The sequence below is a fragment of the Manis javanica genome, chromosome 7 (genome assembly GCF_040802235.1).
Source record: "Manis javanica isolate MJ-LG chromosome 7, MJ_LKY, whole genome shotgun sequence".
NCBI classification, from domain to species: Eukaryota; Metazoa; Chordata; class Mammalia; order Pholidota; family Manidae; genus Manis; species Manis javanica.
The window spans coordinates 129,701,136-129,717,550 of record NC_133162.1 but is presented as its reverse complement, the minus strand read 5'-3'; the positions used below and the strand labels follow the sequence as shown (position 1 = coordinate 129,717,550).

The 16,415-nt window shown below is 40.7% G+C and overlaps 1 protein-coding gene across 2 annotated transcripts in view; it reads left to right on the top strand.

Moving 5' to 3' along the window:
* Positions 1 to 16,415, top strand: part of FIGN (fidgetin, microtubule severing factor) — a 125,116-nt gene that overhangs the window by 106,757 nt on the left and 1,944 nt on the right. For both annotated transcript variants that reach the window (XM_073241562.1, XM_017671347.3), the window contains one exon: positions 9,039 to 16,415. This exon is cut by the window's right edge and continues 1,944 nt beyond it. In XM_073241562.1, the coding sequence (XP_073097663.1) occupies positions 9,047 to 11,293 (2,247 nt within the window). In that variant the 5' untranslated portion in view covers positions 9,039 to 9,046 and the 3' untranslated portion in view covers positions 11,294 to 16,415. The remainder of the gene's footprint in view (positions 1 to 9,038) is intronic.

Sequence of the window (16,415 nt, the reverse complement as noted above, 5' to 3'; positions counted from 1 at the left end):
TTGGGCAAAAGGAATTTGTTCAGTTTAAATATAACTAAATTGTGCTTTGCATTTATATACTTGAACTAGAATACATACACGAACAACTGTTTGTAAGTAGCTATATGTCCATATATCATTAACATGACATTTTAGGTTTGTGACTGAGAACTCGTCATAATTCAAGGTTGGTGCCATGCCCAGTTTGTGTTCATTAAAAGTACAAATTTATTTTATATGGCGCAACAGTATCTTGAGAATCAATTGGAATATCCTCAGAACAATTAGGACTATGGTAATGTTATTTTAACAGAGTCCTTTTTAAAAATAAAGCTGCATAGCACATAGAAAATGCATAATACTTTTGACATTTGGATTTCTCTTTGTGGACCAATCAGACAGGCGCGAGATACTATGAATCTAGCAAGGGGATTTCAGGTTGTGTTAACCCCGTTTATCCCTGCAGCCTATAGCTCACCTGTTATTTACACACATAAGAGGGTTGATACTGCAGGACAAGGGGAATGCTCTGTTGTGACACGGAACATACATATTCATTAGCCCTGGCAGTCCCCATGGACATGTGTGGTATGTCCTGGTGATCTTTGTATGACAAAAAGAACTGGGGGGAAGGGTAGATGGCCGTAATAGGTTGAAAATGTATATGGAAAAAGGGAAAAGACGGTATGAGAGATGAAAAGCCATAACAGAGCAACTTTAAAGGGTAACTACAAAGCACCACTTACACTGATGATAAATTGTCTAAAATCATTCACACAGGTAGAAGAAACAAAACATTTGACATAACATGAGAAAATCAGGCCTCTTACCTACTAACCCTCAGACTCTCTCCCTTTAATAGTTGAGGACACCTAACGTTAGATATGGAGATTCCGAGTATAAATCATCTGTGTATTTTAAACAGCATGTTTATGCTTAGTTGTGTATTCTTTTGAATTAATTATGACAGGATATAAACAGGCTTTTGGGGTTAAATTATGATTTTTTGTATGAGTGTGACTGTATATTCACTTAAATACTTCAAGTATCAGAAATTTTTCCCATGGGAAAAACATGTTTATTTGACTTAGGATGATGATTTCCTGGGTTACTTTGCTAGGCTGTCTGTCCTGATCACATACTGAATATAAGCTCAATGGACTAAAAGTGCTCTTTCTTTCATTGGTGTAATTTGCTTTGCATAAGTGCTTATGCATTCATCCTCATAAATGCAAGCCATCTTTGTATATATGTATTGCATGTTAAAAATGATGACCTATCAGACTCCTGCAGATCAAGTTTCATGCTCAGTATGAAATACTGGCAAAATAGTTGTTTTTATATTTGGTCATGTTTTGAAGAGAGAGTATTTTGTGGCTGTGAATAAAATCTAATGCATGTAGGGAAACCAACTCCAACCATAAGCTACCCACAAATTCAAATGAAGGACAGAGTATGTCCTATTCTAGTCTAAGTCTTGGTCCCTGTAACACTGAACACAGGCTCTTACTAAGCCCCAATGATTACGTACAGAGCAAGAGCAGTTGCTTACCCAGATGTCATCCACCCAGCCATGTTCCGTAAGAAGTAGGAAGCGTACCCTTGGAGCGATTTAATCTCCCTGAAGTTGTACAAAACTCATAATTGACTAACAAGGGATGGTTTACTATTAAATGAACGTCTGGTTTGTGTTGCCAGAACCTGTGGCCCTTTCAATAGAGCATATTAGGAACAGTGGGGATTGACACAGAAAATGGCTAGAAAAAATATCTGAGAAATCAGAGCAAAGAGGTAGACACTGAAATAACAGCAATCTGGAAACCAGGCTTTTTAAAGAAACAATATTCACCATTTTACACTGTTGTACTAATGATGATCAACCACAAAAATATAAATTCTTTTCTCTGTGCTCTGATTGAGGGGGTAGGAATGTGCATAACAAATAATATTTTGATTATTTTTCTTCTAAAGGGACTACTTTTTTTTAAGTTGTAGAGCAGTATGCTTGCTAGTTTTCAAGAAAGTTTATGTCAGTGAAGAAACTGGAGCTTGAAGCTTCAACATGAAGTCATAAGTTCAATTGTTCCATGTGACCAGTAGGTACCAGGAAACTACCTGCTGTTGTAATAGGGAGTGGGGGTACCGTGACATCGGGGAGAGGGTGTACCATCCCCAGAGGAGCAGCTGGTGCTCAGATTCACCTGATGCCAGGCAAGTGTTAAGAGATCATTCAGCTTGTCTTGAAAAAAATTAGGAAATATGGAAATATTGACTCTTTTATGTAAAATTGACTGATTTTTTTCAGCCCTTTGCTAGCCAAACAAAACATGCTTGCAGGCTCTGTGCTCACCTCAGGCTGTTAGGTGGCAGTTTCTCTATGTTAGAGTGTGAAATATTTGACATATATTTACTAAGGACCATTTAGCCAGGAATGCCTTCATGATTGTTAAAAAAGGCATTGCTTTATACAAATAAGGTGGAATGGGGGGAGGGTGTAATTTGCTGCAAAATGTATTATAATTTGGAGTCCTGAGGTGTGAAAGTGTGATTAAAGGAGAAAAAATCATTTGACAGTATTGCTATATAATTAGAATATCTTATTGTGACTGTGGGGTTCAAGATCATTCTTAACTGGTCTTAAACCTCTAAATACTTTTTTTTCTTGTGGTCTCTGCAAATGTTGAGTCACAAATAACATTAAAAATAAATAAAATACTATGAAAACATTTTGAATTTTTGACACCTTTTTGATTAAGAAGAGCATGCTCTGTGTTTTGCTGAGTATGGGAAAATTTCTATACCTTTCTTAGAACCAACATTCGCACTGGAAAATTTCCTTTGCAGTAGCTGTCCTGAGGTTGAAGAAAAAGTGACTTATAAATTCTAGGAGTTATTTTAGTTTTTTTTTTTCTGCTTTGTCAGTTTTGTTTAGTGTTTAATGCACTGCTGGCTTTTTCAAAATAAAAGTAACAAGAAATATTTGTGTAGCAGCTCCCAGTTGGAAAATATTTTCACAAGTATTACTATTTTAGGTAATCTTAACAACAATCGAGTGAGGTATGTGATGACCATTATTGCCCACTTTTTATAACTGAGAAAAGTGAGTAGAATGTGCTTAAGTGACTTCACCAAGATCGGAAGAAATAAGGGATGGCCTGCGCAAAGCCACTGGTCCGATTCTCCAGCGTGGGGTACTCGCTTTCAGACAAAATTCTAGAACCTTCTTTATATTTTCCTCAGTCCCTTTCTAGCCCGACAATCTAGAAGTGCCTCCAAATTAAACACTGTGCTAGACAAAATAGTATTCAACCTCACAGAATACCAGAGTAAGTGAAGTCCCAGTGAACTGAGTCTGAGCTGTCTGTACTGGGAACTAGGTCATTTTAAAGTTTCCTCATTTCTGAGGTGGCCTGTTAGCTCAGTTGGTTAGAGCGTGGTGCTAATAATAAAGTTTCCTCATTTCTAGAATCAAAAAGTCTAATTTAAGAGAATTTAAAATGTGAAACTATGAAGGAGACAGAAAGCTGGAAAAGTTTCATTGCCTGATAAACAGATGCCCTCGATTTAGCTTTTTAGCATTGGACTTTGCAGAGAGTGGACCCTCAGTTTGTTGACTGAATACAGTTAGCAGCTCCTCCATCAGCTTCAGCTCACAGAGGACTTCTCACTTTGGGGTTCTGAGGATGGAACCACATTAAGTAGATTGAAGAGAACATGTAATTTCTCTGCTTCCTCCTCTCACTTTTCCCCCTGCTACTACTTTTAGTTAGGACTTCACATTTTCCGGCTAGGAATTACCAGGAAATGGACTGAAGAAGATTTCAGATCAAACGGGTTAGGACCAGCAATGCCAGCTCCTGCTGTGCTTGCCTCTTGGCGTGTGAGGGTGAGAACCCAAGAGGACCAGGCCGCTGAGTTGGCCCAGACATTTCTCTCGGCCCCCACTCCTGGGGAAGAGTCGTGGTGAGTAGGTACCGCGTCGGGCCTGTGGTCAGTCCCAGGGGGCTTGCAGACCCTCTCTCAGAGGGCCCTTCATTGCGTACACCTGTACTTTGAGGCAGTGACTTGGCCACTCTCTTGAAATTTGGAGTGCGTGTCATGCCTTTCCTACCTAGGACATGACGAATCTGCCGCATTTCTAGAGCTGAGGAAGCTGTAAACCGTTATAATTGCCTTGTTGTCTTGGCCCCCGTATTGATTGTTTTCTCATGAGAACCTTGGTAAATACAATAGCAGGGTTATTTGTTTTAATGTTTAAGAGAAGTAAGAATGACAGGTTCAGAGGCACGGTAGCCCGAAGGAGGGTAACAGGTGCAGTGACATCACGCAGGCCAGGGTGAGGCTCCGTAGCTGCCCCGCCGCAAGCCAGCCCTCCACGCCCGCCCGGGTCCGCCTGGGGTCCGCCTGGGGTCCCTGCGCTCAGGGCGTCGGAGAAAACCTCCCGATGGAGGCAGAGGCCCTGGCGGCCAGAATGACCCAATGGGAGCCCCCTGTAGAAGAGAGCAGCTGGGGATGGGGCCGCGAGGACCTTGCATGAGTATTTCCAGGAAGCTGTGCTAAAAATAGGCTCTACAAGGCTTAGCCTCGTATTTCCCAATTCTTCCCAGATAAAGAGCAAAATGGAGGAAGTAAAGCAATGAGACAGTGACTGTTTAGTAACTAAACCTAAGTTATCAAACAGTCAGTAATAATAAGAATGGAAACCTGCTATCCCAAGTGTCCAGTGTTACAGGAAATACAGACTTGTTCATTTATATATAACATATACACATACATAAATTCATCCTGTAACAATAAAATTAAAAAATGCTCAGGCTTTTTACTGTCGTGTCTGTCACTCTTGTGTGACACCTAAAGTATCTTAAAAGCAATTTTCTATTAAATAACTTATTTTAAAAACAAACCCATTGCATTGTGAAATTTGCCAGCTGTATTAAGAATTTTCTGGTCCTTTCAAAAATAAAAATTGATGTTTTGGAACAATTCTTCAATTACCTTTAAGAACTATTTTTCTTAGTTTCCACTGTTTTCTGGAGTTTTGTGGTACCTATTTAAGCTGTGTCTAAACAGGAGTGGGAGTTATTGTTCTGGAGTCATGTTTCTAATAATGTTAAACTGGTATTGTTTCTGAGGTTTTTCTATGCGTGTTCCAAGGAGAAACCATGTAAAAGCTGTTTTTAAAACCCATCTTATTATTCGGGGGCCAAGTTAAGTGACACACATGTGCCATTTTTCTTAGTTGCAGATTACAGCAATGCAATTGTGTGGAGCATGATCACAGAACATTTAGCTCTGTGTTTTTCTTCCATTTCTCATCAGGAATATCGCCCCCAATAAACAGAACAGTAGCATTAGCAACAAAAACAAGTTTGGTTCTACTTCCAGTTAGTATTAAAAGTCAAGAAACTGATGCTAAACTCTGTGCTTGTAAGACCAGAAATATCTTCTGAACACTGGCTTCTTCAGGTCCTGTAAAAATGAAGAACTAGCTTAGAGTTAACTCTTAACTTACACTTTCAAATAATATTATTTTAAAGCACTGGGTAAAAGCAGTCATGTTTCGGGGAATGTGAGTAATTCTGTTCCCTGAAGTTTATTTAATCAAAGCTCAATCTTGCCTTTTTCAGCTTGCTAAGGTTATTGTTATTTAGTATGCATCAATAAATAAACTTTGAATTATCGTGGTAAGCACATCCAGAAACACCATAAGAATCAAAAGGCAATGGTGTAGCCAGTAATTACTCCAAATAAATAACTTTGATAGATGGGATCTTTGCTTAATTTCAGATGAAATAGAAATCTTAGGAAATATAATTCGTTTTGCTAGAGTTAAACTAGGCAGACATACCCAGTGAAAATGGCTAACCTATTTTATTAAACTTTACTTCCTTGTCTCTTACAGGGATTATAACTTCCTAAAATCATTTTTTCTTATTTTTATAAGTGATCAATTTATAAGAAGAAATTTAAGTCAATACAACATTTTAAGCCCCTTTTTTCTTATTTAAACAATTACTCTAAACCTAAAGCAGTGTCAAATAATTATTCTAAACCTATAGTGCTTTCTTTTTTTAAAAAATCATGTTTGTCCGTTAACTAATGCCAACAGTGGCTTAGTTCAGCCCACGGAAAAGAAGCCATGCCTTTAATGTGTGTGTTATGTTGGGTGGTGTTTGTGGTATAACTTCCATTGCCTGTGATTCTTAAATTAGTTTCTGAGCCCTTGTTTCAGGACATTTATTCATGTTCCTTGTGTATCAATTGAATCAAATTCCTATTCATCGCATATGTGTGTTCTCATTTTCTCAACTCTATATGTTATAGTCTTTTAAAGATAAACATCCTAATAGAAATTCCCTGGAAATAATTTACAGGACTAATGAATTTGTAGGTCTTTTAGACAGTTCTGTATTACAGTCCCATTAATATTCTCTCTTTTTTTATAAGGCTTGCGGTAAGTCCCAGGACACTGGAAGAATTTAGATACTGATTACTTGTGATTGGTTCCTGGTGATTTGCTCTTAATAATTTCCAGTTGAATTTAATGAAAGTATGATTCCTGAAATGCTGCTTCATTAAAATTGCATCTTTCCCCCTTTAAGTGTGGTTTCGGCCATTTCACCCATTTTGCGGTGTGTTTTCCTCCCCCCTTAAGAAGCAGTGATTGAGAAAGCAGAAACAATTAAGAATATCACTCGAGTCCTTCCTAGAACTCACCCCTAGAGTTCCTCTGAGTGAAATGATGAGAGCTGTGCTTCATCAAGACTTTCCAGTATTTTTTTTTCCCAATTGATGGGACTATTTTAAAAAGTAGAGTATTAAGAAAGAAATATGTGAAGATCTGGACGAGGAGAGTGAAGGAAAGGAAAATGAAGAGAGACTCTATTACATGTACAAGAAAAAGAAGGTCTCTCATATTTTTTACTAGAAGAAATATGTGTGTGTATATATATATATATATAATGCTTGATTAAGTTATGCAGTGCAGCAGTCAGACAGTCAGACTTAATTTAACTGAGATGGTGATTTGCAAATGAATATCTACATGGATCCTTTTTAAAAATCCAAATGCAAATGAGTACAACTGCAGTAAAATATATTTGCAAATGAATCCTGTTGCTTTATTCATTTATTGTGTAATTACTGCAATCCTTCCCACCTTGTTTTCAGTATTTCTTAATCATTAAGTCGGAAGCATGACAGCAGTGCCAGCCCTGGCATGATTCTCTTTGACTAAAACCTTGTAAATTAACACAATTAGCACAGCACCATCCTGCTAATTAACTTCCAATGTCTGGTGCAGTGGTTTTGCAAACCAGGAAGAGGCGGTCAGAAGGGAATCAACATGCCATTCTGTTGCCAAACTCTGCGCTCTGTTCAGCTTAGCTCAGCAAGTCAAAGCTGGCCATGTCAGAAGCCAGAGTCAGGCAGTGAAGAACTAAAGGAGCAGGTGGGGGCTGAAGGGGGCAGGAGCTGTCAAAATAGACCGCGGTGATTCAGAAGGGAGCCGATGCCACAGACCCTTCCTTTAGACCCGGCCTCCTTATCCAGGAATCTGCCACAGGGCGTAAGACGGTTTGCCCAATTCACTTTGGGAAACACAAAGGAGATTAAGGAGGTCTGCTTAATACAGCTGTGCCAGAAGAGGACGCGTTCCAAACCAAGCAGAGATTAGGATGGGAGGAGCCAGCACTGGGGAACAGCAGAGGGTTCCAGTGCCCACCGTTAACTAACTCTGAGTCCTCCAGGGTACATGATAAATTCCCTCTGGGGACTGACTCCCTAATCTGTGAAATAAGGCAGTTTCTAAGGCCTCTCTACACTGTAAAATACAAAGGATTTCCTGATTCCAACTGCTCTTAAATGCGAAAATTCCCTTGTCTTTATATTTTGCTACACAGTCACCTTGCTTCAGTTAGTCATCCACGAGCTGATAGAATTACCCACAGCATCTCATTATCTAGTTGTACACTTAGAGTTTATGCCACATATGGCTTTCCACAGAAAATGTAAAGAGAATCCAGATTCTCTAACCTTCCTTTTTACCTCGGTTCCCTTCCTTCCTTCTTATGTCCTTCCCTCTGTATGTATATCTCTATATGTCAGTATAAAGATATGTAGATAAGTATGTGTATGTGTACATCTGCATGTGTGTGTATATATACGCATATTCTCTCCTCTTCGTTGGAGGCTGTAAGGAGGTGGAAGGATTGTAAGAGGAGGGAGAATGCTGGCTAGAAGACCAACAGACAAGTGATGCTTGTTTTTTTTCCAGAGACTCAACAACAGAACTGAGAGGCAGAAAGGAGCCAGTTGTAATTCATACCGAGCTGTAGGCTTTGTGTGATGAAAGCGACGGAGCGCTGCCTGGGAGATTGCTTTGCTGCACTCCACGAAGCAGATTTGAAACTGTCGTGGACCACTTTAGATGAGAGTTGGATTATGGAATGACCTGCTATGTCTGTGTCATATTGTTCTGTGCAGGGAGCATTATACTGTGCTAACTAGGTGTTCAGTACCAAGTAAGAGAGGTATCCTAGATGCGATCTGTCAGCTGTGTCTCGTTTTTACATATTGGTTAAAATATAAAACAGAAACTGTGATGGGAAGAGACAGCACATAGCAAGATAGAGCATGTGTTAATACTGTCCCATGCTAGATTTCTTAAATGTATGCATATATTGTTGTAAGAATCTGAGTGAATTCTAATTCAACAAGAATGTGTGTGTACATATATATGTATTTCCGTGTGTGTATAGCCAGTAACTCTATAGGCTTAATGGAAATAGATTTGTCTGTTGCTTTAAAAACAAAAGAATTTTAGGTCTTCTGCAGTCTTCATTTAAATTCCACTTAACTTTTTATCTAGGGCTGAAATTCAGTCCACTTCAAAGGGTACATAGTATACAGATCATAGGAGGTTTTATAACTGTGGAAATCTCCTTTATAATCTTGTATCATCCACAGAAGTTAATAGGTAACAAAGAAGTTGGGGGGGAAAGTTGGAACAGTTCTGATGAGTTCTCTAAGTAAATTAACTTTTTTCCCCAAATCCTTAGGCTTGAAGATGCAGTGGACGCCGGAGCATGCCCAGTGGCCAGAACAGCACTTTGACATCACCTCAACCACTCGGTCTCCTGCCCACAAAGTTGAAGCCTACAGAGGTCATTTGCAGCGCACCTATCAGTACGCCTGGGCAAATGATGACATATCTGCTCTAACTGCATCCAACCTACTGAAAAAATATGCAGAGAAGTATTCTGGCATTTTGGAAGGCCCCGTGGACCGACCCGTCCTCAGCAACTACTCAGATGCACCATCAGGACTCGTGAATGGTCGGAAAAATGAAAGTGAACCCTGGCAGCCTTCCTTGAATTCAGAAGCTGTTTATCCCATGAACTGTGTTCCGGATGTTATCACTGCCAGCAAAGCTGGAGTCAGTTCAGCCCTCCCTCCAGCAGATGTCTCTGCAAGTATAGGGAGCTCTCCTGGGGTGGCCAGCAACCTCACAGAACCTAGTTACTCAAGTAGTACCTGTGGCAGCCACACTGTACCTAGTCTTCACGCAGGGCTCCCATCTCAGGAATATGCCCCAGGATACAACGGATCATATCTGCATTCTACGTACAGTAGCCAGCCCGCACCTGCACTTCCTTCCCCTCACCCATCTCCTTTGCATAGCTCTGGGCTTCTGCAGCCGCCACCGCCCCCTCCTCCACCAACAGCCCTGGTCCCAGGCTACAATGGGACTTCTAACCTCTCCACTTACAGCTATCCCTCTGCTAGCTACCCACCTCAGACTGCTGTGGGATCAGGGTACAGTCCCGGTGGTGCACCCCCTCCTCCCTCAGCCTACCTGCCTTCAGGAATTCCTGCCCCCACTCCCCTGCCCCCCACCACTGTTCCTGGCTACACCTACCAGGGTCATGGCTTGACACCTATTGCACCCTCGGCTCTGACCAACAGTTCGGCAAGCTCTCTCAAGAGGAAAGCTTTCTATATGGCAGGGCAAGGAGATATGGACTCCAGTTATGGAAATTACAGCTATGGCCAACAGAGATCGACACAGAGTCCTATGTACCGAATGCCCGACAACAGCATTTCAAACTCAAATCGGGGGAATGGCTTTGACAGAAGTGCTGAAACATCATCCTTAGCGTTTAAGCCAACGAAGCAGCTCATGTCCTCTGAACAGGCAAGGAAATTCAGCAGCCAGTCCAGTAGGGCTCTGACCCCCCCTTCCTACAGTACTGCTAAAAATTCACTGGGATCAAGATCCAGTGAGTCCTTTGGGAAGTACACATCACCCGTGGTGAGCGAGCGTGGGGACGAGCACAGGCAGCTTCTCTCCCACCCCATGCAAGGCCCCGGCCTCCGCGTAGCTACCTCAGCCAACCACTCCGTGGACGAGCGGCTCAAGAACACTGACGCGCACCTCATCGACCTGGTAACCAACGAGATTATCGCCCAAGGACCCCCTGTGGACTGGAGTGACATCGCAGGTCTCGACCTGGTAAAGGCTGTCATCAAAGAGGAGGTTTTATGGCCAGTGTTGAGGTCCGACGCATTCAGCGGCCTGACGGCCTTACCTCGGAGCATCCTGTTATTTGGACCTCGGGGAACAGGCAAAACGTTGCTGGGCAGATGCATAGCTAGTCAGCTGGGGGCCACCTTTTTTAAAATCGCCGGTTCTGGACTAGCTGCCAAGTGGTTAGGAGAAGCAGAGAAGATCATCCATGCCTCTTTTCTTGTGGCCAGGTGTCGCCAACCCTCGGTGATTTTTGTCAGTGACATTGACGTGCTTCTCTCCTCTCCAGTGAGTGAGGAACACAGTCCAGTCAATCGGATGAGAACCGAGTTTCTGACGCAGCTGGACACTGTGCTAACTTCAGCTGAGGACCAAATCGTAGTAATTTGTGCCACCAGTAAACCAGAAGAAATAGATGAATCTCTTCGGAGGTACTTCATGAAACGACTTTTAATCCCACTTCCTGACAGCACAGCGAGACACCAGATAATAGTACAACTGCTCTCACAGCACAATTACTGTCTCAACGACAAGGAGTTGGCACTGCTCGTCCAGCGCACAGAAGGCTTTTCTGGACTCGACGTGGCTCATTCATGTCAGGAAGCAGCGGTGGGCCCCCTCCACGCCATGCCAGCCGCAGACCTTTCAGCCATCATGCCCGGCCAGTTGAGGCCCATTACATATCAAGACTTTGAGAATGCTTTCTGCAAGATTCAGCCTAGCATATCTCAAAAAGAGCTTGATATGTATGTTGAATGGAACAAAATGTTCGGTTGCAGTCAGTGATAACTTCTTTAAAAAAATACATAATGAATGTTGGCACACACGCAGAAAACCTGCTACATAGGGCGTAGCGCCCCTTTCCAGTAGTGTTTAAATCGCAAAGGGTACCGGGGAAGACGACGATTAAGTTGCATCTTTAGAGTCAGGGTAGATTTGGAGGAAAAAAATCAAAAAGAAAAATGCGTCAAATGAGAGCTTCTGATTTGAAAGCCCCAGATGACAGAAAGCATCTGTTGATGCTCAGTTCGGTTCAAGCCAGACAACAACTCACCAAGGAGCAAGTGTGTTGATTCCAGAAGGACGTGAACCTCGTGTGTCGATTCCATTCTGCTGTTCTCGAGATTTAGTTGCTGTCAAGTGCCTGGAGTGGTGCTTTATTTTTTGTTTGCCTCACAATTACATTGGTGGCATGTGCTAATATAAAGAGCTTTAACTTCAAACATTATTGGACTAAAGAGATGAACGGTTGTGTTATGACAGAAAAACCAGATTTTTTGCCATTTTAAGAGCAACAGTATTCCTCAATCCTGTCTGTTCTGCAGTATTAAGCTAAGAACAGGTACACAGGGTAACGGTAATCTGGACCTTAATTTCTGCAGTTCATTTCTTTTAATGTTCTTGTCTGCAAAAACTCAGGAAAGCGATTGTGATTTGTACAGTACCTCAAAGGAATGTGTTGAAAGCACTATGTACTGCTGAGAGTAATGGGATAGGCTTCAATGTTACTTTATATTAAAATGTATGTTTACCTCAACAATTGGAAAAGAGCAAGGAAAATTACTTTGAATGTATCCAGAAAAATACTGACATGTGATACAACTGAGTATTTACAATTTAAAGTAGAAATGGAAGGATTTTTCAAAACAGGTTCTTTTACTGATTACGGGGAACTAACCAGAGCAAAATCATTCTTTTTGTCAATAACTGCACAAGTTCTTCGTGCATTGCTCCTTGAAAATGAAATGAAAATGTGTTTAAAAGGTACACTGGTTAATGGAAAGCTACTTATGCGGTTTGTGCTAGCGTCTAGAACAGTCAGCCACAGGACCTGTTCAGGACCCTTAGTACCTGAAAACTAGGACTGCCTTTTACTGCAGAGGTGGTCATGGTGGCGGTTTGCAAGTTCTCTCTTAAAACTGCTGGGAATGGTGTCATTCTATCCACTCATCTAGCTGATAGGCTTGCCGTGCTGTTTGACAGAATGCAGAAGATAGCAACCAAAACAGATAATTACAGAACTAAAACACAAAACACAACCAACTAACTTACATATCGCCGCAAAGAACGTCTGCACCCCCCTGTCCTTGTTGACTCCTCTCTTGTACAACAGTGCAATTTTGCTTCTCATTTTGCAATCCCCTGGGCTATAGTGCTCCCACATTCATTTCTACCTCAGTTTTGTTACATTACTCTTTGAAAGTCAAGTAGAAAATTGGAAGTGGACACACACACACACACACACACAATATAGCTTGCCAAACAGGTCACTTGTCCCCCATCTTTCCCCATATATTTCATTTCCCAAAACATCAGTCGTGCTCACTGCCACCTGAGTCCACCCCCACCCCCATGGTATGTGTGGCTTTATTCTTAATTTCCCAATCCTTTCCTGCTCCCCACCAAGTTGTTCTTTGTAGCCTCTAATGCTTTCTGTGCAACTTTTCATTGATAGCTGACTTCTAGCCACGCCTCTGAGCAGACACCGTGTAGGCTGGAGCTTTAAAAACCCACTGCCCTTGCAGAAGCAGAACAGCCTGGCTTTTTGAATGTATTTTTCGTGGGGTTTTTTTGTGTTTTTTTTTTTCCTTCCTTTTTTTTTTAGTTGAGAAATTCAGTAACAAAACTGTTGCAAAGCACTGGCATTTTATGTATTCAAAAAGTGGTGTACATTACAAAGAAATTTAAATAAATGCAATGAGAAGCCCCAAGCGAAGTCTTGGTTATTTTTTTTCCTTTAAATTTTTTTTTTTTACTGATTTCATCTGCAATGTCAAATGCTGTGAAACACTTAGCATAGAGAAAGCTAGAATTTTGTGAGATTTCTGATATTTTCTGATGCTTGATTGTGACTCCCCTGTTCTTTTCTATATTGCTGAAAACACAGCAAATGCATTTAATTTACTCTGATACTCTATCAGTTCAAACCGTGCTTACATATAAATATTCCATTTTAAAAAGCAGTGCCTTTCATTAAGGATACAAAAAGTAATTATTTGAGTATGTCCTCAGCTTTTCACAAGTGAATAAACGTTGCACTGTCTTCTGGCTCTACCCTGCCCATCCCTTATTGTAAGAAAATTTGAATATCCCCATTAACCTGGAGGTTTATGCTGATCTCACTGACAAGTTTACTTTTGCACAGTGCTGACCTATTTTCTGTCTTTTAGACATTACATTTCATTTCCGCCAACATGCTGTGTTCAATTGAAAGCAACTGGCAAGTTTTGATAAACCCGCTCTTATTTAGACAACTTTGGAAAACCCAGTCTTGACCCACACTTTTTGTGGCTCGTAAGAGTTAATGCCAAATATATGACTGCACTATTGTGTTTCACACTCATTTATAGAACTGAAAATAAATTATTAGATTCATACATATTGGCTTTTAGCCTTAAATGACTTAAAAATTACTTTGGGATAAGAGTGGTCAAAAACCCATGTATTTAGTCAGAAGCTAAAGTCATGTGTGAATTTCATTTAACCTTATGAATTCGAGGATTTGATCTCTTAGGAAATTGGGCATGCTGAAGAAATGCATGAAGATCTGTTGGGGGAGAGAAGGCTGACCTTGGAGTAGATCGTGCTCTCCTGTGATTCTTTGATTCTTTATGGCAGCATTATGAGCTCTTCTGTGGGCTAGTCTAATAATGAGCTCTTTTCTGACCATCCCTTTTGGAGCCTGGGCGGGGGGCGGGGTACCCCATCCTGAGAAATGAATGTGTACAATCAGTGATAGTACAACTAACTGAGTGATCAGGCTTCATACTCGGTCTCTTTCTGACTGCTAAGAATTTGGAGAAGGTTAGTAAGGAAGGTAAAGTAATGAGCCAGTCCAAATCCCTTGCCGTCTGGCCAGCAGATTTGAACCAGTCCACTTCACAGCGTCTAATTCTCTTACGCACAACTGCAATAACATTTCCAACAGGGACAAAAAAGGAAGTGAAGAAAAAACTACTTCAGCACAAGGATCAATAGAAATTCAAGAGGTAGGTCATAATGACCTTACATGTGACCCAAGTGGAAATACTCCACACTTCTGGCATGCTTCTCACCAAAATATTTAGAACATTAATGACAATATGGAAAACTTTGCTGACTGAGCTGATCAATGGAATGTGAAGCCAGTATACTTTAAGGCTATTTACTTTCACACAGAATGTTTATCTATTAGTCAGTTTGTATTACACTCAAATGCAGATAGACGGGTATAATGTTTTCTTGTGCATTTGAAACCTATCAAGGAGAAAATAAACCATTCCACTAAAATACATAGGCCAAACACCATCTGGGCAAGTGATAAAAGCTAGCCAGAGGCTATGCTATGTAAAATAGCAAGGTCAATTCACATGGGTTGTATAGTACTTGGCTATGCAGTTTTCAAAATAATACATCCAAAAAAAGTCCAAATTAATCCCTACAATAGGTCTTTGTAAATTTACATGTATTTGTGGGTTGGGAAATATGTTTTAGAGGCATTTAGATTTTTTCCTCTGAAGATGTGTCCAAGTCCAAACAGAAAGATACTTTGTCATCCCACTGTCTTGTTTCTTAGCAAGAATGGAGTATCATGCACATTTAAACTGTCTTGTGCAAAATGAAAGGCACACAGTTTGTTCAATTTATTGAGGCCACTAAGATAAAGTTCTTATATATAGATAGATAGATATCTCTATCTGTATATATAGTCAACGTGTGCATTTGTGTGTATGTGTGTCATTCTCGCACCCCACCATCTATTTAAACTTTAAAACTAACATCTATTTTACATTATTCAGAAGCAACTGGTTACTTCCTCTCATCATATGTGCAGAAAGATACATGGCCACTTGAGAATTCAGTGTTTTAATGTGTTTTTTTTTTCTTCTTTTGAAAAGTAAAGCCTGCAGTTGCTGAATCACTTGCCGATTTTCCCATGCATCCCTTTAGCCAACTTGGAGCTCTTAGTATTTCAGAATCCCAAACCGGCTGTGCTTGCGACTCACCAACACATGAACTGAGGCGCACACTCGCCTCAGACCTCTGGTTGACATTCGATTTTGAACCTGCCAGATGCATTTGTGCGAACCAGGGATCCTGCATCTTTAATGAACAAGTCTCTCCTCTTTCCCCTGTTTTTAAATACAACACAGGCAGTGTAGCACTAGGCGCTGCAATTGTCAAAGACAATTAGACTGAAAGGAGGAAAATCTCACCTCCCTGTCTCAGTGATATGTAGAATGTCGGCAGCCTGGGTCAGCCTTGCCACAGAGTTGTGTGAGAATATATGAATCAGGCCTATAGAATGTTAAATATTTATAAAATGGTTCTGTAGTACACCAAGGCTGGGAGCACATTCATTCTTTCTTGTCTTAACGATACAAAACAAGCGATAGTTTATTTCCAGGCTTAAAACTCTCCTCCTCTCTCTCTCTCCTTCTCTCCCTCAGTCTATTTCTCTTTCTGTGGTGTGCGTGCAAATGTGTTTCCTCATGGATTATATGTAGTTGCTAGTGAATACTCATCTCTTTTTTCTTCTTTTCATCTGACGTATATTCAAACATTGTTCTTTATAACCATTTCTACCTCATTGCTACATATTGTACATGTAGTATTTATTTGTTGTCTTTTTTTGAATGTCATGCATTTCGTAAGAAAAAGACTTGTCCTTGAACTTGAACAGTCTACCTCAGAAAGACTGTCTTTACACTGAACAGTATTAGCAACCTAAATGATAAGACGCATTAGCGAAGTGTGGCAGGGTAGATAATGCACGAGTATTTGGGATACTGATGGACTTTTAATTGTACTCATATAACACAAGACTGCTTAAAAGAACTTAAAAGAAATTATGCACTGTGTAGATCTTCATCAATGTCCCATTTGGGGCATAATATACAGAAGACAGCTTTATTCCTATGCGCCCATC